A 20,373-nucleotide genomic window follows, 5' to 3' on the forward strand; every position below is an offset into this window, starting at 1 on the left:
GGGGGGATTAGCGTGCTGCTAATCTCACTGCAGAGCTGGGAGGGAGGAATGGGTCAGAGCCGGGGCTGGGAGCCTGTTGCCGCCGGGCGAGACCCTTCTGGGCAAGGCACTTGGAGTAGCGATGCGTGGGGGAATTAGAGAAATAATCTGTCGCTGTTGATCCCAGAGGCGGGAATTTGCAGCGTCGTGCCAGGCCCCAGGCACGGAAGAGGGGGAGAGCCAGGCCAGCGGACGTGTGAGCGGAGCTCCCAGCTGGAATGCACCAGCTCAGCAAGGGATTGTCCTCCCCGGGCCGGGCAGGCGCTGCGCCGTGAGCCTGGTGCCCGCCACAGCTGCCCGGGCCATGGCGGCAGCAGACAACACCTCAGCCGCCCTCCGGCGCCGTGACCTGTGCAGCCGAGGCATCCGCCTGGCTGGGAAGATGCGCTCGGACGTCGTCGACCTCCTGGACACCTACGTGAGTTTGCCCGGCTCCCTCCGGCTGACCGCGGGGCTGGCTCCTGCTACCAGGGGCCGGGGGGCTCCTGGCAGCTGTGCCGGGGCGCGAGGGCTCTGGCCCACGGTAGAGATGGAGGGTGAAATGCTGCCGGTGTCCGGGCCTTGGTACTGCCGGCTGATGCTTGGGCAAACCTTGAGCACCTGGCCTTGCGCTGCCCCGAATGCCAGTGCTGGAGCTGAATCGGGGCTCCCTGGAGCCGGTGCTGGCAGGGCTCGGGAGCCCCCCCATTTCTCAAGCCGCTGCTGATCCCTGTCTGCTGTCGCCCCGCAGGTGGAGCGGCAGGGCTTGGACGCCTCCGCCAGCGTGGCGGCGGTGGAGGGGGTGCCGGCGGCAGCGGTGGAGCGCTGGGACGAGCAGACGGGGACCCAGCGGCTGCTGGAGAACCTGGCGGCGTACCGGGCCTTCCGGGCCCTGCTGGCCCAGATGCTGGAGGAGCAGCAGGAGCAGCTGGGGGAGGCGGACGCCACCCTGGGCCGGGCGCTGGCAGCCGTCCTGCTCCAGGTCTCAGCCTTCACCTACCACCTCGAGGAGCTGCTGCGGCTGGAGAGCCGTGGGCCCCCCAGCGAGGAGGGGGCCGAGCCTCCCCCAGTCCCCCACCTCAGCCTCTTCGAGAGGAAGCTGCGTGGCCTGGGGGTGCTGCGGGAGCTGGCCCAGTGGGCTGTCAGGTCTACGCGGGACCTGCGGCAGCTCGCCAAGCCCAGCCCGGGCAGCAGCTCGGCTGCCAGCCTGGCTGAGAGCCCCTGAAGGCGGCCGGGGGGGTGGGGGTGCTCGGGTCCCACTGGGGCGTAGCGGGGGGCTCCTCACCCACCCCTGCGCAGGGCTGCCGACAGCAAAGGGGATGTTCAGAGAGGGGGATGGACGGGAGGGACCGTGTCATTAACCCCCAGGCCCCCCCCACTTTTGGTGCCACTCCCTGTGGGGAAACTGAGGCACAGACCACACGCTGCCCCAGAGGGAGCAGGGACCCCCAGGTGGGGTGAACCTCGGGGGTGGCTCAGGCTCTGCCTGCCGGGGGGTTGGAATTAGCCCCTGGGAAGCAGCTTTGCCGCTCACCCTGGGGCCCGGAGGCCCTGACCCTCAGTGGGGTGCAGCGGTGCACCTTCAAAATTCCTTTGAAATTCGGTCGCTGCCTGGCTTGCCATTGCCTGGTGCTGCCTCGGACGGATGGAAGCTGCCTCGGGGCTCTTGTGGAGACAAGGCAGGAGCGAAGGGACAGCAAAATACCGCCTGGTGAAAGGAGTCTTGGGACCTGACCCCCAGCTGCAAGATGCGAGGCTTTGCCTCCTTCACGTGGACTCTTTTCTCCCACCTGGCTCGCGTTTTCTGCACCTTGAATTTCTGCTCTAACTGCTTGGGGGCTTTTTCGGGAGGGGGGACTCTGGGGGCATGACCAGGAAGGAATTTCTTAACACTCAGACAAGGTAATGGAGAGGATCTTTTAGTTGAAAGCTGTGATTCCGAAGACCCTCTGCAAGGAGGTTTGTGCCTCCAGAGGTTATTTTGGGACTGGAAACGGCATGGAGGATTAAGCAGCCCCGACCACATCACTCACCCTGTGAAGGGGAACGCTGCGAGTTTTCGCAGCTGCCCGGGCCATGGTTTTCTTGCTGAATGGATGTGATGGCTGCTGGCTGCCGAGCAAATAAAAAGGCTGGGAGATCTACCGGGGTGATGTGTCTTCTTCGGGGAGGTGGTACAGTGGGACTCAACCTCACTGGAGAGCCTGGGCTGCCCCGTCCCCACCAGGGAAGGGTTGGTCCCAGTAGGGTGAGAGGTTTGTGGGGGACAGGACCCGCTGGGAGGCTGTGGGGATGATGAAGGAGGTGGGGATGAAGGAGATGGATGTGGTGGGAGGATGAGGAGGAGGTGGGGGGGGTCGCTGGGGTTGTCCCCCTTCCTGGTGTGGCCCTGCCTTCCTCCCTGACCTGTGAGAGGGAAGGCAACATGTGGGGATGCCAGAGGCACGGGGTGGGGACGAGGCTGGGGACGTGCCTGGCCGGCCCCGCACAAAGCGGCTTTGTTGCAGCACCGGTCACAGCGCCTGCCCCAGCGCCAGCGGCCTCTGCGTGGATGGGGGGGCCCTGGGCGCCGCGAGAGGACGAAGGGCGATGCTGAGGCAGAGCCCCCAGCACCCATCCTGTCCACCCCACCAGCCACATCGGGGTAGGCAGGGCCGCAGGGCTGGGGCTGCCCCACAGGGTCGTGGCAAAGGAGGTTTGGGGGTGCCTGGTTTTTTGGTGGGTGACGCTGGAGGGGAAGAATGTGCATCTCCTTCATCGCCACATTGCCTGGCCTCAGCTTTGCAGTTCAGACTCGATTATTTGCAGTGTTTCTGCTTCCCTGCACGTGGGAGTAACAATGTCTGGCCTTTATTTTTTTCAGAATTAGTCAAAGTGAGTCCCTTTCCCAGCAAGTATTTCTCCCTCTCCTGGTCTTGTCTGCTTTGTGTGCTTGAAGTCATCTTGCTTTTCTCCCCTTGCACCCTCATGCTCAGCACTGGCCCAGTGCTCGAATCCTCACCTACTTGCTGCCCCTCACTTTCCTGAAGGTGGGCACGTACATCTCAAACCTCTCACGTCCGGCTCTGGACCTTGTGACCCAAGCAGGCAGGAGCAGACCCCTTTTCACCCACTGCAGTAGCCCCAGGTACGAGGTGACCTTCACGTCCCAGGGAGCCGGCCCCAGCCCTGGCACAGGTCCCTGCAACTCGATCCTTCCAGATCAACTGCTGGCGGTGCTCCAAGCCTTGGCCTGCTGCAGTCGCGCTCCGGGAGTCCAAGTAGCAATGGGGATTGAAGGTGGACGATGATGTTGTTCCAGGGGCTTCCCTGGGTTGTGCCCAGCAGCGCAAATTGCTACTTTTGCAACCTTCCTTACTCCTACCTTGCCAGCAGTGCTGGGCACCTCTGTGTTTGCAAAGCACCCACAACGCTTTGAAATGGCCACCATAACCAGAAACAATGTGAAAAAGCGAACCATAACCCAAACCTTCATGGTCTGGCTGAGCAAGAGGCTCCAGGTCTCGAGCTTTCCCCACCAGCAAGCCCCCACCATGCAGTAGGGAGGTGCTGACGTCTGAGCCTGCTGGGTTTTAATGCTATTTTTCAGCTGCAGCACCAAAAGGAATCACTGGTAAACTGATTTGAGAAGAACAAGGGCATCTGATGGCCGATCTCCCCTGTTGCTCGGAGGCCCTTTGGACTTGCATTGCCACAGACTGAAGATAAGTTGATCCAGGTGGCTGAAGGTGACTGAAGCTGTTGATGTTGGAGACAGAGAGCTTGAGGGAAGGACAGTTGTACCCACATGGCTAATGCTGCTGAGGACCCCAGATGGCCTCCTGCAGACTAAAAACCCACCAAAAAACCATCTGAGATTGTGCTTTGGGAAGAGAGAAAGGATTTGCAGTGCTGTGGGAAGGGGGAAGGAGGGGGGTGCTGCGCTCCTGAATTGCAGTGGGGAAGGAGCCACCAAAACCAACCCACAGATGTGTTTCATTTCAAAAACCAAATGTTTGGGCTTAACGTGTGGTTGGGTTGGGCACACGTTGTGGGGTTGGAAAGGTTTTAAGCCAACCGAGGCTGCTCCCTGACCTCAGGCATGCAGCACTTGGGTGCTGGCGTCGGCGCTGGGCACTGGGAGAGAATAGATTCACCCCTTGCCAACTGTGCCGGAGGCAGGTAGGGTTCAGCTGTGCCGGTCCCACCGGCTCTCCCGTCCCCTTGCACCATCCCCTGCCAGCATTGCAGCGCTGGCTCCTGACTTTTTGATCCTGAGCCGGGGCGGGAATGTTCACCAACACTTTCCTTTTTTAATAGCAGGAAAACCTTTTCCTCCCGCCTGAGTCAGCAGAAAAGATTTCCCTGGGTTTCCCCATCGTGGCCTTGGCTGTACTCGCCTGCCCCAAAGGAACAGGTGAAAACGCACAGAAGCAGCTCTCTGCTGCTGCGCACCCTTCCTGGGAAGGGCAAGGAGCCCTCTCTTCCTGCAAGAAAACGTGCTTCAAGCGTGGCCCTGTGTGTCTCCAAGGGGGTGAGCTGGAAGGAGAGATTTGCCTGAACTTCTGCGGTTTGCCTCCTCCTCTCTCACCACAGTGCTCGCCAGCTGGCATCACTGCAGTTAGTCCCCACCTGTTTCTTCCCCCCCTTTTTTTTTCCTTCTTTCTCTTTTTTCCTCTATTTATATCTTGCCTGATGGTTTCTCACCACAAGTGTTGCTGTCGGACGCTTGGCGGGCTGGGCAGTGCCTGGGAAACAGGTTTGTCAGGAGAGGAGCTGCATGGCCGTGGGGACCTCAGCAACATCCTGCAGCAGCACTGTGGGTCCCCGTGTCCTGGGGACGAGTCGCCCTCCGAGCTGACACGAACCCACCCACGGTGCTGGGAAACCCCTGTGTGTGGGACGTGGATGCAATTTGTACAGTTCTCACTGAGCCAGGCAACGATGGGTGTTCCGTTTAATATCCAAGAAAATTAGTGTTTTGTGTGTCTGAGCACAGGAACACTAAATGAGGTGAGACCTAACGCCGGCACTTCCCTGATGTCAACACCCTGCTGTTCAGGGCTGCCCTGGGATGGTGCTCGTGGGGCTCAGCAAAAGAACAAGCTCAGAATGAACTTTGGGCTGTGGGGAAGGGTGAGCACCAGCTGCTCCGGTCCCAGGGAGTCACCACAAAGCAGAGGTGCCCGCGGAGCACGGCCAGCGGGAGGACGCAGGGTTTTGTTGCACCGGCTTCGGTTTGCACAGCAAAGGCACCGGGTCACCCAAGTGTAAGTTGGAGGAGCGTCCTGGAGGCCTCACAGTCGCATGCCAGGGTGAAGATGCGTGAAAAATCTCCCCAAAAAGCACTTCCCAGGGAAACTAAACCGTGGCAGGCAGGTGGGAGAGCTGGGGTACAGGAGCTGGGGTTACAGCCTGGGTGCCCCTCAAGGCACGCAGCAATTTTGGGCTTTGAACCCATTTCTGTGCACTGGGGGCCGTGGCCGGGGCAGCTCGCTGGGCTGTTCCCCGGGAGTGGCAGCCGCGGGTGGGGGTGGCCGAAGCTCTTGGACCACGTTTCTCTGTTGCGGCACATGGGGCAGCACCCCACTGCCCCAGCACCCCACTGCCCCAGCACCCCACTGCCCCCAGCACCCCACTGCCCCCAGTGCACCACTTCCTCCAGCACCCCACCGCCCCCAGCACCCCACTGCCCCCAGTGCACCACTGCCCCCAGCACCCCACCGCCCCAGCACCCCACCGCCCCCAGCACCCCACTGCCGCTGCTGCGGGGCTGGGGCCGGGCCGCGCCGCGGGCTCTCGGTGAGGGGTGTGGGAGCACCGGGAGGCCCTTGGGCTACAGGGCGGGGGTGCGGAGGGCACTGGGAGGGGTCCCAAGGTGCAGGGGGTGCGGGGACCCCGGGGTCTGAGGGGTGCGGGGCGCACCGGGTCCCGGGGGCGGGGCACAGTGTCCGCGGGGTGCGCAGGGCCGAGCCACCCCCCGTCCCCCCCCCGGCAATGGTTTCTCCCGGGCGCTCGGGGCCGCCGGGCCGGGGCCGGGCGCGGTGACGTCAGGGCGGCGCGGCCCCGCCCCCCGCGCGCGGGGCGGAGCCGGTCCCGCGGCGGCGCTGAGGGGCGGCCTCGGCTCCGCGCCCGCTCGGCGGCCCCGGGGCGGGGGCGGGCAGAGCCCTGCGCCGCGCCGAGCATGCGAGTGCCGGCGGGGCGGGCTGCAGCGGCCGCGGGGCGTCTGCGGCGGCCAGCCGGGGCCGGGGCCGGGGCCGGGGCCGGGGCCGGGCCGGGGCAGGCGGCGGGCCGGGGCGGGCCGCGGCGGCGGAGCCATGCTGCTGGCCTCGGCCGTGGTGGTGTGGGAATGGCTGAACGAGCACGGGCGGTGGCGGCCCTACAGCCCGGCCGTCAGCCACCACATCGAGGCGGTGGCCCGCGCCGGGCCGCGGGCGGGCGGCAGCGTGGTGCTGGGCCAGGCCGACAGCCGCCTGGCGCCCTACATCATCGACCTGCAGTCCATGCACCAGTTCCGCCAGGACACCGGTGAGTCCGCGCGCCTCGGCCCGGCCGGGCCCCGCGCCGGGCTCCCCGGGCTGCGGTTGCGCCGCCGTGCCCCGCCGGGTGCCGCGCAGGGCGCCCGGCAGCACCGGGCTCCCCGGCCGGGGCCCTGCGTCGCTCGGCGCCGCGCCGCCCGGTCCCTCGCTGCCGCGGCTCCCCGGCCTGGCACCGCGCCGTGCCGCCGGCTCCCGGGCTGCCCCGCCCGCTCGGGCGCTCTCCTGCCTGGCGCGGCCGAGCCGGGTTTGCGCTGCGCTGCCAGGGCCCGTGTTGCGCGGCGATGGTCGGTGTAGAGTCGCGCCGAGCAGCGCTTTACTGCCGGTGCTGCGCGGCGCCGCCTGACCTGGAATCGCGTTGCGCGGTGCTGCGCGGTGCTGCGCGGTGCTGCGCGGCCAGGCCCCGTGCTGCGCTGCACGGCCGGACCCGGGGCTGGGCTGCGCTGCCTTCCCCAGCCCCATGTGGCGGTGCTGCCTTGCCCTGCGTTACATCCCCTCGCCCGCCCTGCCGTCGCGTTGCTGGCTGGAGTGCGCCGCGCTGCTGGGTGCCCCGCTGCGTTATCCTGCCTGAGCCTGGATTGCGTTGCCTTGTCCCCTGCTGCGTCTGGACTTGCCGTGCGCTGCCCTGGAATTGCACAGCTCTGCTCCTCGCTGCCCAGTCCTGCGCTGCTGCCCAAGCCCCCGTGCGTTCCTGGTCCCTTACAGGGTCGTGCCGCCTGGTCTCCTCTCCCTGCTGTACCTCCCTGGGCTCTGTTGCACACTACAGCCTTTTCCTCTCCCAGCTTGCAGTCCCTTCATGCATGGAGCTCATCCACTGCAGACCCTTCCCAGGGCCCTGCCCCACCGTGCCCAGCTCCCTCTGTGCTACCCCTGAGCCATCGTCAACCCCAAAGGCCCAGTGCTGTACGGTGCTTGAGGGCCAAATCCTGCCCTGGGTCACAACAGCCCATGGGGGTGCCCAGGCTGGCAGCACAAGCAGGTGGGGGGATGCTCAGGAAGGGCACAGGCAGATGGGGTGGTCCCCAGGGTGGTGGCTTGGACAGGTAAAGGGGGGGGGTATTTGGGAGTGGAGGGGCGACGGGCAGGCATTGGGGCCCCCAAGGGTGGTGGGGGTGTGGAAGGATTCCCAAGGTGGTGGGGCACATATGGCCCTGGCAGTGTCTGGGATGTGGGGCACAGGCACCCATGGGGGAGAGGCTGGCTCAGGGGATTTGTGCCCCCCCCGCAACACCCCAGTGATGGCCGTGGGAAGGGGACCAGCCAATGTCCCTTGTCCCTGGGACAGGGGGTGCTGGGTGCAGAGGGGTGACCGAAGCGCTCTTTTGTCTTCCTTCCCCCAGCAGCCCTGGGAGCTGGCGGAGACCCTCCCCTGCCCGGGGGTGTGGGGACAAGGGACCTCTGCGTCGGGGCTGGGGGCCAGCCTCTGAGGACTATTGTTGCTGGGGAAGGAGGCCTGAAAGGGGGATTGTTCTGTCTCTCCCTGGGTTGCTGGGGATGTTGGTATTTTGGGTCATTAAACAGCTCTGATTTGGGGGGGTCGCGACCCTGGCAGGCCCTGAATAGCTATTGTCCCTTTCTCTTCCCCTGCTGAATGGGAGGCCGGCTGGCCGCGCTGGGCTGGGGGGACGCACGGCATTCCCACACCGCCGCCCGGGGACTGCCAGATGCAGCATGCCGCCGCTGCTGCCCTCCCCGCCTCGCGCCAGATTAGAATAAATCACCGCGCCGCTCCCCTCCGGCCCCGCTTTGTGCCGCCAGTGCTGGCGGCTTTTCTCCCCCGGGTGCCCCTTCGCAGGATGGGGATGGATGGCCTGGCTTGCCTTGGGTGCAGCTGCACCCCACTCTCCATAGTAGGTTGCTTGATGTGCACCTCTCTTTAGTGCTAATAAACAGCTTTTCCTTTTTACCTCACTTTTTCATGGGAAATGGTCCTGTGCGGGGACCGATGGTGGCGGCTGCTCCCAGCGAAGAGGTGGGGGTGAAAAGGGACTGAAATTCTTGCAGGCTTTGCAAGACAGGTGGTGAAAAGCTGAAGAGGCAGGCTTATTATTTCTTCTCTTTGAGCTTTCTTGTTCCTACCGCTGGCAGCAGGGCTGAGCCGTGGGGTTTTGCAGAAGAGCGTGGAGGCAGAGATACTTGTGAGCTCATCCCACCTATTAACCAAGCAACTCTGAGCGCTAATAGCATGCTCAGGATGGGACCCTGAGGCTGAGCCTGGCCACATTCAGCCTGCCTTGCTGTGCCGTGAAACGTCCCAGAAAGGAAGGCTTTCTCCTCATTGTAGGAGTTTCCAAAATTTGTGTCCGTGCTTTGAATGCATCTTAGTCGACTGGGAGTGGTGGGAAAGGAAATGCCTAGCAAAAATAAGGACGCAAGCCACAAAGCCTTCGTGCTTTGCGCTCTCATCCCACTCTTAACGCTTGCTGATAGGGAGCAGGAGCCAGGCATGGGGTCCTGCTTGAACTCTTTTGCTTGGCCTCGCAGGAAAACCCTCTGCGCCATGGGCTGGGTTTTCATCACGGGCCAGTTTGACATCTGCAGGTGGTGGGGCTGGTGTGAGCCCCACTCCCCTGCACGTGTGGGTGCCTGTGAGTGTCACCACTGTGGGGCTCAGAGCTGCTGCTTAAATCTTTTATTCCCCGGTTCCAGTCCAGAACCAAGGGGGAGATAGGGCCATGGTGGGCACTGAAGGAGTCTGGTGCCTACATGCCTGATTTCATCAGGCTCCCACGGGAGGTCCCTGGGAGCAAGTTGGAGCGGCCGAGCTTGTGGTTCTGTGTATCCCCATCAGGGCTGAGCGGCTGCAGGCTGGGGCTGGGAGGGTGGCCACCACCATAGGCTGATGGGGGTGAATTCTGCCCTTTCCTCACCCCAGTCATGCTGGGGGTGCACCCCAGTGCCGTGCACACAGGCCAGGGGCTCCTTGGCCTTTTGGGTGTGCCGGCAGCAGGGCGGCTTGCAGGCAGTGGCCTGGGGAAACCAAGGCACACCATTCCCCTGGCAGGGCGGGGACAAAAGCTGAGCCGGAAAGCTGTCCTGTCCCCATGCCGAACGGCACCGGCTGGGCAGGTTGGGGTGGTTTCACTCCCTGCCCACAGGTGGGTGCGGGTGCCAGGGTCTGACAGCACCTCTCACCCTCCCTCAGGCACTATCCGCCCTGTCCGGCGCAGCTACTACGACCCATCCTCAGCACCAGGCAAGGGAGTCGTGTGGGAGTGGGAGAACGACAGCGGGTCGTGGACGCCCTATGACATGGACGTGGGCATCACCATCCAGCGCGCCTACGAGAAGCAGCACCCCTGGGTGGACCTGAGCGCCATCGGCTTCTGCTATGTCATCGACTTTGCCACCATGGGCCAGATCAACAGGCAGACCCAGCGCAAGCGCCGCGTCCGCCGCCGCCTTGACATGGTCTACCCGCTGGTCTCGGGCACCCTGCCCAAGTCACAGTCCTGGCCGGCCAGCCCTGGGGCGGCGACAGCTCCCCCGGTCCCTGCCTGCGCCTGTCCCCAGTGCCTCCTAGTCATGAGCGTCAAAGCCACCGTCTCGGCCGCTGGCCCCGGCACAGCCACCCTGCAGCCCCGCAAAGCACCCCCTGCGCCACCCACCGCCCCCAAAGCCCCAGTGCCGGCCCCAGGGGCCAAGGCGCCTGACGGCACAGCCGTGGTGCGTGGCTCGCTGAAGCCGCTGGCAGCCCAAGGGGGTCGGCGGCAGGCAGCCAGCACGCCCGCCCTGAGCTCGGCCAGCTCCGCCGCCAGCCCCCCGGGCGCAGGCAGCAGCAAGGTGTCTCGTCCCAGCCTCGGCACCCTGAACCGCAGCCACCTCCAGCGCCTGGCCATCGCCCAGTCCCGGGTGCTCATTGCGTCTGGGTGAGTCCTGCCGTGTGCAAGCGAGAGGGTAGTTCAGGGAAGAACAGGGGCAGTGTGGGGTTTTTTTTTTTCCCCCTCTCCACGGCACAGAGGGGCTGCAGCCCCGTGGGGTTCCCCGCTGCAGGGGTGCTGTCACCCATGAGCCTGGTGGGAGACAGACCTCCCCAACCTCCTGTGGGCAGAGGACTCTGCTGGGCCCCTTGCCTTCCCCACGGGTGCCTGGGGAGTAGAGCAGGGACGAGGTGGCTCCTGCATCTCAATGAGTAGGCTGAGGCTGCTCTTTCTCTCGGTGGCAGGGGATGGGTAGGGGACTGCGAAAGGCCCAAAGAAAAGCCATTCAGGCCCCATGAGAAAGGGTCCCTCCAGACCCCCACCCTCCAAAGACACTTATTTTTTTTTTGAGGGGGTGGGCATTTAATGAGCCTGTTTCTCCCCTTTGTCTGGCTCTGCCGTCAGCCTTCTGTCACAGCCTGGCCCCTTTCCTTTCCATCTCCGTCCTCCCCCTTCCCTCCACTCCTGACCCGCCGGGAAACTTTCCCATGGAAGAGAGCCCCAAGGGGAGGGGCGGGGGGGGGAAAAGAGCTGCGGTAGCGATGTGGCCATAGGAGAAAAGAGGGAAAAAAACAACAGACCGGCCCAGGGAGCGGTGACAAAAAGGGGCCGTGAATGGAGACGCAGGCGGGGTTTCTAAAGAGCAAGAGAAAAGGCGGCAGTGGGGCAGGGGGGGCATGTCGCCCCGTCAGGGGATTCTCTGTTTCCAGCCAGGGCCTGTGCAGTTGCTCAGGCAACTATTATCTGGCCCCTGCTGGCCCCTGGGGGCTGTGGGGACATGGGTACCTGCTGCCAGCCCTGATGTGGTCTCTGCTGGCTCCTCGCAGGGTCCCCACCGTCCCTGTGAAGAACCTGACTGGCTCCAGCCCCGTCAACCCAGCACTGGCAGGTGAGGATGGGGCCGCAGCGGGGTGCCTGGTGCCCGTAGGTGCTGGCCTCCCTAGGGGACAGTCTGCCCCAGTGGGGTGGTTTTGGGGGAACATCTGGGGTTTGGGGTGATGCTGGTTCCTCAGTGCCGTTTCGAACCTCCTTGCCTAGGGATCACGGGGATCCTGATGAGTGCGGCCGGGCTGCCCGTCTGCCTGACACGGCCTCCCAAACTGGTGCTGCACCCCCCACCCGTCAGCAAAAGTGAGATCCAGTCTATCCCCGGCATCTCCCACACCTGCCGCAAGACCACCAAGAAACAGGCCAAGAAGGGTGAGAGGCGCTTTGCTACTTGGCCCCTGTTCCTGTCCCCGCTTCCCTACCTGGTTCCCATGTCCCCCCCGTCCCTTCCTGCTGCCCCCAGCAGTGGGTTTCCCTCGTGTTGCCCCCCAGCCCCTCTGACTCTTGCTGTCCTGCAGGTAAAACCCCGGAGGAGGTACTGAAGAAATACCTGCAGAAGGTGCGGCATCCGCCGGATGAGGTGCGAGCAGTGGGGGCCACGCTAGGGTGTTGCCAGGGTACTTTGGTCTGGGAGGAGCGACTGGGGACACGGGCGATGCCCCTGTGCCGTGCCGGGGTCTCCTGCTGCCTCCCGTGGCTCTGCCCTGTCCTGCTCCGAAGAGCCCGTGTTGGCCGGCCCCTGCGGTGGCCCAGGGTGACGACATGGCACCAGGGGTGGGTGTTGGTCCCTGGGCAAATGCAGGGCAGCTCGTGAGCTGAGTGTCCTCAGCAAGGCTCTGGCTGCATCCGTCCATCTGACCCCTCCTCCCTTCTGTGCAGGACTGCACCATCTGCATGGAGCGCCTCTCCGCACCCTCCGGCTACAAGGGACCCCAGCCGGCCGTCAAGCCCGACCTGGTGGGGAAGCTGGTGAAATGCGGCCACGTCTTCCACCTCCACTGCCTGGTCGCCATGTACAACAATGGCAACAAGGTGCGAGGCAGCAGCCCTGGGCATGCCTGAGCCCCCAGCTCAGTGACTGCTGCTGAGCTCTACCTGCCCTCCGCGGGACGCTGCTCGAGTCCTGCTGTCCTGGAGGGCTCTGACCTCCCCACTCTGATAGAGTGTTTAATTTTTATCAGCAGCAAGCACTTTGGGACTGCTAAATCAGAAAACAGGGTTGCGTGGATGTTTTTTCCCCCCACTATGCCCAGTTTTATGTCCTTGCTTTCCTTCCCAGGGTTAGTGGCGGTGAACCTTGATCCGTGAATGTTTGAGCAGAGCTACCTGGCATCTGGCGCTGGGCAGTGCTTTTGCAGCGACAGGTGGGCTTTTCTGAGCCCCCTGCAAATGGCCCTTGTGCTCGACATTCCTGGAAAATGCATTTCACGTTGCTTGAGGTTTTTTAATAGCTGTTATCTTTCCCTCTTTGAAAAAGAAACCAAAACCAAACCCAAAACAGAGGTAGGGAAAGTATCAAGGACTGTGAAACTGCTGAATAGAAATGCAGACCTCAGGTTTTTGGCTAAAGTTGGATTGCTGTAGCAAATTCTCACAGTCCTAGCCCCTGCTTCCTGAGTGTTTTTGAAATGGCTGTTTTCGTGATGAAAACAGTTTTCAGTGCTGCTCAGGGACAAAGTGCCCAGTCTGGCTGGGTGCTGGGGAATACCACTTTCATTATGTTCCTCTCTTTTCCTGCTCTCAGGATGGAAGCCTACAGTGTCCTACCTGCAAAACCATCTATGGGGTGAAGACGGGGACACAGCCCCCAGGGAAGATGGAGTATCACATCATCCCTCACGCACTGCCTGGCCACTCTGACTGCAAAACCATCCGCATCATCTACAACATCCCCCCAGGGGTGCAGGTGCGGCCCAGCCCTATGCCCAGGGGGGTGCATGGGTGGTCCCCTGTCGAGGCTGGTGGCCCTTGTCACTGCTGCATCACCACTGGGTCATGCTGCAGTTCATGCCTTGAGTGAGGGCTCTGCATTCAATGATGTCTTGGGAGCTGCATGTCCATAAGGATGTTGTGGGAAGCCTGGGGTATGTCTGCATGAAAGTGTTGGCCACATCTGCTCAGTGGCCGGGGGGATGGTGGTGTTTAGGGCCACCGTGCTGGAGTGTGGCCACCCAGCACAGCAGCGAGCAGCTCTGCATCCACTGAGGTTGGGGGGTTACCTTGTGCCCAGAGCATCCTTTTGAGTTCCAGAAGGGTATTGTTCCTCTCCCATTCCACACACTGCAGGGACCGGAGCATCCAAACCCCGGGAAGAGCTTCACCGCCCGTGGCTTCCCCCGGCACTGCTACTTGCCGGACAGCGAGAAGGGCAGAAAGGTGAGGGGCTCACCCAGGCAGCTCGAGCTGGCCAAGGCATGCCTAAGGGCATATTGAGGGGGAGAGGGCGTGAGCAGCTATCTGAAGCATGGGGAAAAGCAGATGGGGCTTATGCAGGCAGATCGGGGTGGAGGTTTTCCCCATAGCCCATCTGGCATGCTCTGCAGGAGCCCAGCAACATTCCTGTGTGCTGGGGGACTTCTGCAGCCTGGTCCCGCTGTTTTGGTTGGAGTCAGACCCCATGCTGGGATCCTGAGCTCCCTGGGAGGGCTCGGCTCTGGGTTGCCCACATTGCCGTGGCATACCAGGATCAGGCGTGCCCTGAGCAGAAGTGGGTTCTTTCACCCCGTGTTTGCCTTGCTGCCTGCCCTGTTTTTCCCTTCCACAGGTACTGAAGTTGCTGCTGGTAGCCTGGGACCGGCGCTTGATCTTCGCCATCGGGACCTCCAGCACCACAGGCGAGTCGGACACGGTGATCTGGAACGAGATCCACCACAAGACAGAGTTTGGCTCCAACCTCACCGGCCACGGCTACCCTGACATCAACTACCTGGACAATGTCCTGGCTGAGCTTGCGGCCCAGGGCATCACGGAGGAGAGCCTGGTGCAGGAGAAGGACTGAGACCACGGCAGGGAGGCAAGGGAAGGGGTGCCCGTGCCCCCAAGGATAAAGCTGCTGGAGAAACCTGCCTGGGGGCTTTGCAGGGGGCACCCGAAGCCCCCTGCTGCCGGTGGCACCTGCCAAGTGAGAGCATCCCCAGGCTGGCCGGGAATGCGGGAGAAGGCCCTTTCGGCCATCCCCTTCACTCCCGCGAGGGGAGGGAGCCTCCCCCCACAGAGCCGCGGGGCTTCATGCTGGCCTGGCCATCTCCTCCAGCCGGTGTCCTATCCCCGCTGCCGCCGTGCCGAGGGCTTTGGGGGTGCCAGGCTCCCCTCCCTCCTCGTCCATCGGGCGGTCCCAGCCTGGCGCAATGCCCTTGACACCCACCTGGGGCTGGGACCTGGCCTGGGGTGGGAGCGGGAGCCGTGGGAGTCCCCCTCGCTCTGCCTCATCCTTCTGACGTCTGTTCGTTCGTTTGTCCTGTCCGGTACCTCCCCACTGGTCTCCTGTGTCCCCAGAGGTTGCGGGGGCCCGGCCTGCCTCGGCTGGCCCCCCAGCCCTGTGTCCCCTTGTCCTCTTGGCTGTGTCTGAGCTGTGCCCTGCAGGGTCCACTTGTCTGGGCTGGCGGTCCACCCCCCGCCCCGGCCCTGTGCTGGGGAGGGGTAGGCGGGTGGTAGGAAGTGAAGGGGGGGAGGCACGTTTCCTGGCCTGACTCCCACCCCCCATCTAGTGGGTTCCTTGAACTGTTTGTATGGGGGCGTCCCCGTGTTGAATTTTTATATACCTCATGTTTTGGGGTTTTGTGGTGTATGTGTACATATAGGTGGTGGTGTTTCGGGAGGTGGCCTGTGTGCTGGGAGAATGTGGTGCTGTGGCCAGACTGGGGGCTGAGCCCGGTGGCCATCAGGGAGGGGAAGCGGGATGGGGGTAGCACCACTCCCCTACTGCGGGGACCCCCCGCCCCAAAGGGGGTCAGTGCCCCATGGTGGGGCTGTCGCCTGTGGGTCCCCGTGGGGCCAGACGCGGGTGTGGGTGGGAACAGTTCCCCTTCTTGCTGGGGAGGCCCTGGGGAGGCGGGGAGGAGGCAGCTGGCTGGCAGTGAGCTGGCACAGTGGTTTTGGGCTGGGGCCGGGGGGGTTGGCATGGGGAGGGGAGTGTGGGTGGTGGTTGTGGGGTTGCATGGCATCTTGGGGTCCCTGCAGTCCCCAGGGGACTTCATAGGGCCTCTCAGAGCCAGCTGCGATGGGGTGCCTGGGAGGTCCCCACAGCTGTGGGGGCTGGCTGTGCTCCTGTCCTGGGAGACCCCCGGGCTTGGAGAGCAGAGTGGGGGGCAGCACCCGCCACTGCCCAGGCTGCCCCCAGCCCTGCACTGTTGCTTCCTGGGGGCTTGGGGCCTCCTAGCCCGTTTTGTTGCATTCCCTTCTTGGTTTTCCTGGGGGGGTCACCTTGCCCTCTGTGCCAGGTGACGGTGGTGCAGGAGGGAGACCTGTCCTGCTGTGCATCGTTCTGTTGTCGTTGTTTTTCCTCTCCCCAGCCTGGGGGGTGTGTTGCCCCTAGCTGGCCGCCCCATGGAGGTGGGGGGGGGTGGGGGTCAATAAAAGAGATGGCAGGGGACGTTCGCTGTCCCTGCATGGCCTGGCCTCTCTGTTGTCTTCTGTCCGTCGTCTGTGTGGCCAGGCGAGCGAGGGGGCACCGTGGGCAGGGCGAGGCGCCCCTTGTCCCCCTCAGTCGCCTTTGCACCGGTCTGTTCCCAGCTGTCCTTAGCATGGGATGTTATTTTCTACCTCAAGGCAGAAAAACCTCTTTCCCCATGAAAATCCCCATTTTGGGTGGCTCTGAAGCCAGGGGAGCTGCGGCAGTGCGATTTCTCCTCCACCTGAGCCCCGGGCTTCCCCCGTTTGCAGAAAAACCCTGGCTGGAGCTATGCAAAACCCTCCTGTGATCTGAGGGAGGAAGGGGGTTTCCCCCACCCTCCCTGCGTGCCGGCCGGACAGCTCTTAACGTGACACAGTCTTTTCATAACATGACTTTTTTAATGCTGTGTTGCCTACGCAATTAGTTGCTGGCTGAAATAAAACAGATCCGTGCCTCTCTGCATGTGTGTGTATATCTATCCCGATAGATATACATGGAGACAGGGGTTGCCCTCCAGCTGCAGGGGACAGAAATTGGTGGCTAACCCCGTGCACGTCTCCACGGGGCCGCCCCGCTCCCTCCTTTCCTGCAAGGCGAAGCATTGATAATGCCGACTGCGCCGGCCCTAGGTGCCTGCAGTAGCTGGGGGGACTTTCTGGGCTTGCAGGGCTGGAGGTCTTTTCCCAGGAGTCAGGCCCCAGCATGCATCCTCACCCAGTGTTTTTACAAGTAGCAAGTCTCCACCCGGGATGGGCAGGAGTCCTGCGGGTGTTTTTGTGTGTCAGGGGAGAGTAGGGGGGGTTGTGCAGCTTCCCCTGGCTTTTTGGGGCCAGCCTGGGGGAAAGAAGATACAGCTGTGCTCAGGGTTTCCTTCTCCTTGGGCACCCCAGTGTCCCCAGCAGCTGGCTGAAGGGCCATGGGCCCCCTTTTTTGGTTTTGGGGCAGGGGGACAGCTGGGGCATGGTTTGCAGTGGAAGGGAAACTCATTCATCTCTGAAGGGGCAGAGCTCCGGGACTGTTTGGAGGGAGGAGATGCCACTGTGGAGGTGCAGGGGCTGATGACAGGTTGACCCTGGGAGTTGGCCTCCAAGGTCAGCCAGAGGGGGATGTCTGAAGGGCCACAGAGCCTCCCAGGTGCGCGAGGCTGGAGCTTGGGGATGCGGTGGAGGACAAGAGCGTGTGTTACCCCATGGAGGGGTGAGCCTGGGCCCCCCCTGAGGAGAGAGACCCTTGGCTCCGGGGGGTGGGGGGCAGGGGGCTGGTGGCGCAGCGCAGCTTTGCCCCTGGAAGGGGCGTTGGGCAGGGGGCTTTGCCAGGGTTTGGGGCACAAGGCATCGCCTGGCAACTGCGGGGGGATGGGATGCTCACGCCATCAGCACCTCGGGCTCTCGCTGGTACCCCTCGCCCACGCTCAGCACAGTGCTGTCCTCGGGGCTCGCGGCGGCCGCGCTGTCCCCTTCGCCCATCGCGCGGTACCCCCTCACCTTGTACCTCTGGCGGCTGTAGTAGACCATGGCCAGGGTGGTGGCCAGCCCTGCCAGGACTGCCGCGGTGATGCCAGCCACCTCGCCCCCTGTCAGCCCCTGGCTCCTCACCATCTCTGCCGTGTGCTGGATCTCTTCCGGCTGCGCCAGCCGCCACACGTGGTTCTGCCCATCCCTGACCCAGGCGCTGTCCCCATCCCCGCTGCTCACCAGCACGGTGTCGATGGCCGGCAGGTTGGTGGGGGGCCGGGTGAAGGGTGGCAGGCGGGCGGGCGGCAGGGAGCCCCCTGTGAAGACACCAGCCCGGACGCAGTACTGCACCTGGCAGCTATCGCTGATGAGCGCCAAGTGCTGGCTGAAGCCTGGGGGGCAGCTTTTGGCGTGGGGGTCCTCGGCAGTGCCCTGGTGCTGCCCCACCAAGGGGTTCCCTGCCTGGCAGCTGAAGAAGCCCCCAAAGGGCACTGCATACTGGCCACCCACCTCATAATCCTGGCTCACACACACCCTGAGCTCATCAAAGAGCTTCAGCGGGAAGTACCCTGAGGGGCAGGACTGAGCACCAGTGATGGAGTTGGCGCTGTGGGCGCTGAACAGCCCCCCAAAGAGGTATCCTGAGCCTGGGGCCACCGGCCCGCTCGCGGCGCACCAGTAGGCGCTGAATTGCACCCGGGAGAGCCAGAAGATGTCCTGGCACACGCGGTGGCAGAAGATGCCCAAGGTGCACTTGTTGTGGCACTCCAGATGGCTGTGTCCTTCCTCCCGCTCCTGCGTGCCCAGCAGCACTGGAGTGTAGGTGGTGGGGCAGGAAAAAGCCCCAGTGAGGGGGTTCCTCTGCTCCAGTGCCCGGCACAGCGTGCTGGTGTCGGGGCCAGCCAGCCCGGCACACTCCTGGAAGACTCCCCCGAAGGTGAAGTTGGTCATGACACCCTCGCAGGAGCCATCATCAGCATTGGCATGGAAGTTGAAGTTGGGCGAGGTGACATCAGTGCAGCCCGGGTAGGTATTGAAGGTGTAGTAGCGGCGGATAGCCATCTCCACTCGCCTGGCCAGCTTCTTCACCATGGGGGTGGGCAGCTCTGGCAGGGTGCTGGGGTTGATGAAGAAGTACAGGGGCAGCCCTGAGCGGTCGAGAGCCACCAGCTGGTTTCTGATCCCCTCCTGCCAGGTCTTTAGGGTGATACCTGGGTAAAAGGGGGTGCCACCGATGCTCTCTACCCTAGAGTTGGTGCGGTTCTCTAGATACTGCTTGGTGAAGCCAGAGCTGATGTCCAGGGACTCCTCGCTTTTCACGCTGATGATGCTGTGGAAGGCCACGCCTGCCGAGGCGGTGACTGCACTCCGTGTGGCCCAGCTGTCCTTCAGGAAGGTGGCCTTGATCTGATCCTCCTGTACCAAGCTGGCTCCAGCGTCCACAGAGGTGATGGTGTGGGTGCCATAGTTAAGCACCAGCACCTCAGCCAGAAAATCAGCCATCCGCGTCTGGTTGTTCTCCAGGTGGCTGGCAATCATCATCAGCTGCTTCTTGAAGCCCTTGTCCAGGACTGTCCCTGGGTTGATCTTGGCTGTGTAAACCAGGTTCCTGACTTGCACTCGGGTGGTGACAGCATGGTCTTTCACTTGGTGGGTCTTGGTCCGGTGGAAGTCATAGGAGAACTTGCCATTGATGGAGGAGAAGAGGCACAGCTCCAGGTTGATGGAGGCAGAGGTGATGCTTTGGTAATCTTTCCAGGACTCGATGATCTCGGAGTTGAAGTCCAGGTTGCTCTGCTTGCGAGGGATAGTGAAGATCTCATCTGGGATGATATAAGATCCGTCTTCTGTGGTCTTACACAGTGAGTAGCCCAGGTTGATAACTCTGCCCATATCCAAATTCCTGAGGTTATCCCAGCCCCCCCCCGGCAGGACTTCCAGACTTGGGAGCTTCAGGGCCTGCTTGCACTCCGAAAACCCCGCAGAGGAGGACAGCTCCTGGGACTGCTCAGCCCCTCTCACCCAAGCCACTGACACCCAGGCGAGCAGGACCCCCCACAGCACCCAGCCCATGGCTGAATCGGCACAGGGCCCTCACCAGACGTCCGAGCGGTGAGGCGGGAGCTGAGGAAATGAGCTGACTGGGGTTGCAGCTGCTGGGTGGTTCCTCCTTTTGGGGGTTGAATTAACAAAAGGGAAAGGAGAAGTGAGAACTGATGAAGGTGAGAAATGACCGAATGCATCTGAGACAAGCGGGTGGGAAGCAGAAAACAGAAGTGCCCGGAGCTCATTGCCTCCCTGTTGCAAAAGCTCCTTCTCCCCATGAAAGCTGCTCTGCTGGGGATGGAGCAGGGAGAAATCTGTGTGAATCTCCCTTGGCCAGTGCTTGGGTGACTCCCCCAGATGAATCCCCCTTGTCCCTGGGTGACCCTGACTCCTTTGTGTCATACAAGGGTCCTGTCCCCAGCCCTATGGCCTTGGGGTCCCACTCTCATGACGGGGTGAGATCTGTCCCTGGTTACATGGGCTTTGTCACTGACTCTGAGGCTTTCCTCCGTGGCAAAGTTGAGGTGAGGAGAGGAAGCGTGGAGGTGGTGCAGTGTGGTTTCGGTGTGGGGGACAGTGCACAGCTTGTCTCTCTTCTCTCATGGGGAAGAGGCTGCCCAAGACCCTGGGGCAGGCACTGGTGAGTTTGGAGGTTCCCCCTCATGGGGACCAGCCCGTGGCACAGGTGTTAGTCCCCCCATACCAACATGTACATTAGGCCCCTCTGCAGCCTCCTCCACTCCATCCCTGTCCTTCCCTCAGGGTCTCCAGTGTCCCCAGCTGGGAAAAGCACCTCCTGCTCAGGATTGCTGAGCCGCGGGAGGCTGGTCCCAGTGGTACTGAGCCGGCTCTGCTCAGGGATGCTGGCGTTTGTCTGGGCCCCCATTTCAGTGGCACGGGGCAGCTGCTGCATGTTTTGGGGAATAAACAGTTAAAGCAGCTTCTGCTGTGAAAGATGTGACTCTTTCCATATGGACAGG

General features: G+C 62.9%; 3 protein-coding genes across 3 annotated transcripts; 2 read left to right on the top strand and 1 right to left on the bottom strand.

The window, feature by feature from the left end:
• The first annotated feature begins 23 nt into the window (after positions 1-23).
• Positions 24-2,160, top strand: CNTF (ciliary neurotrophic factor). Its single transcript, XM_074884637.1, has 2 exons — positions 24-457; positions 770-2,160. Exons 1-2 carry the CDS (start codon positions 344-346, stop codon positions 1,241-1,243), a joined length of 588 nt encoding a protein of 195 aa, XP_074740738.1. The 5' UTR covers positions 24-343; the 3' UTR covers positions 1,244-2,160.
• A 4,088-nt stretch (positions 2,161-6,248) lies between these two features.
• On the top strand, positions 6,249-16,353 carry DTX4 (deltex E3 ubiquitin ligase 4). The gene is made up of 9 exons (XM_074884422.1): positions 6,249-6,525; positions 9,679-10,402; positions 11,281-11,342; positions 11,492-11,653; positions 11,800-11,861; positions 12,161-12,313; positions 13,026-13,187; positions 13,568-13,657; positions 14,046-16,353. The coding sequence occupies exons 1-9, from the start codon at positions 6,315-6,317 to the stop codon at positions 14,277-14,279; spliced, it is 1,860 nt and encodes a 619-aa protein (XP_074740523.1). The 5' UTR covers positions 6,249-6,314; the 3' UTR covers positions 14,280-16,353.
• MPEG1 (macrophage expressed 1) lies at positions 16,272-19,456 on the bottom strand. The gene is made up of 2 exons (XM_074884421.1): positions 17,378-19,456; positions 16,272-16,727 (listed from the first exon to the last, which is right to left on the bottom strand). Exons 1-2 carry the CDS (start codon positions 19,418-19,420, stop codon positions 16,617-16,619), a joined length of 2,154 nt encoding a protein of 717 aa, XP_074740522.1. The 5' UTR covers positions 19,421-19,456; the 3' UTR covers positions 16,272-16,616.
• Between the last annotated feature and the right edge of the window lie 917 nt (positions 19,457-20,373).

This window comes from Strix uralensis, chromosome 15, assembly GCF_047716275.1.
Source record: "Strix uralensis isolate ZFMK-TIS-50842 chromosome 15, bStrUra1, whole genome shotgun sequence".
Taxonomy (NCBI): domain Eukaryota; kingdom Metazoa; phylum Chordata; class Aves; order Strigiformes; family Strigidae; genus Strix; species Strix uralensis.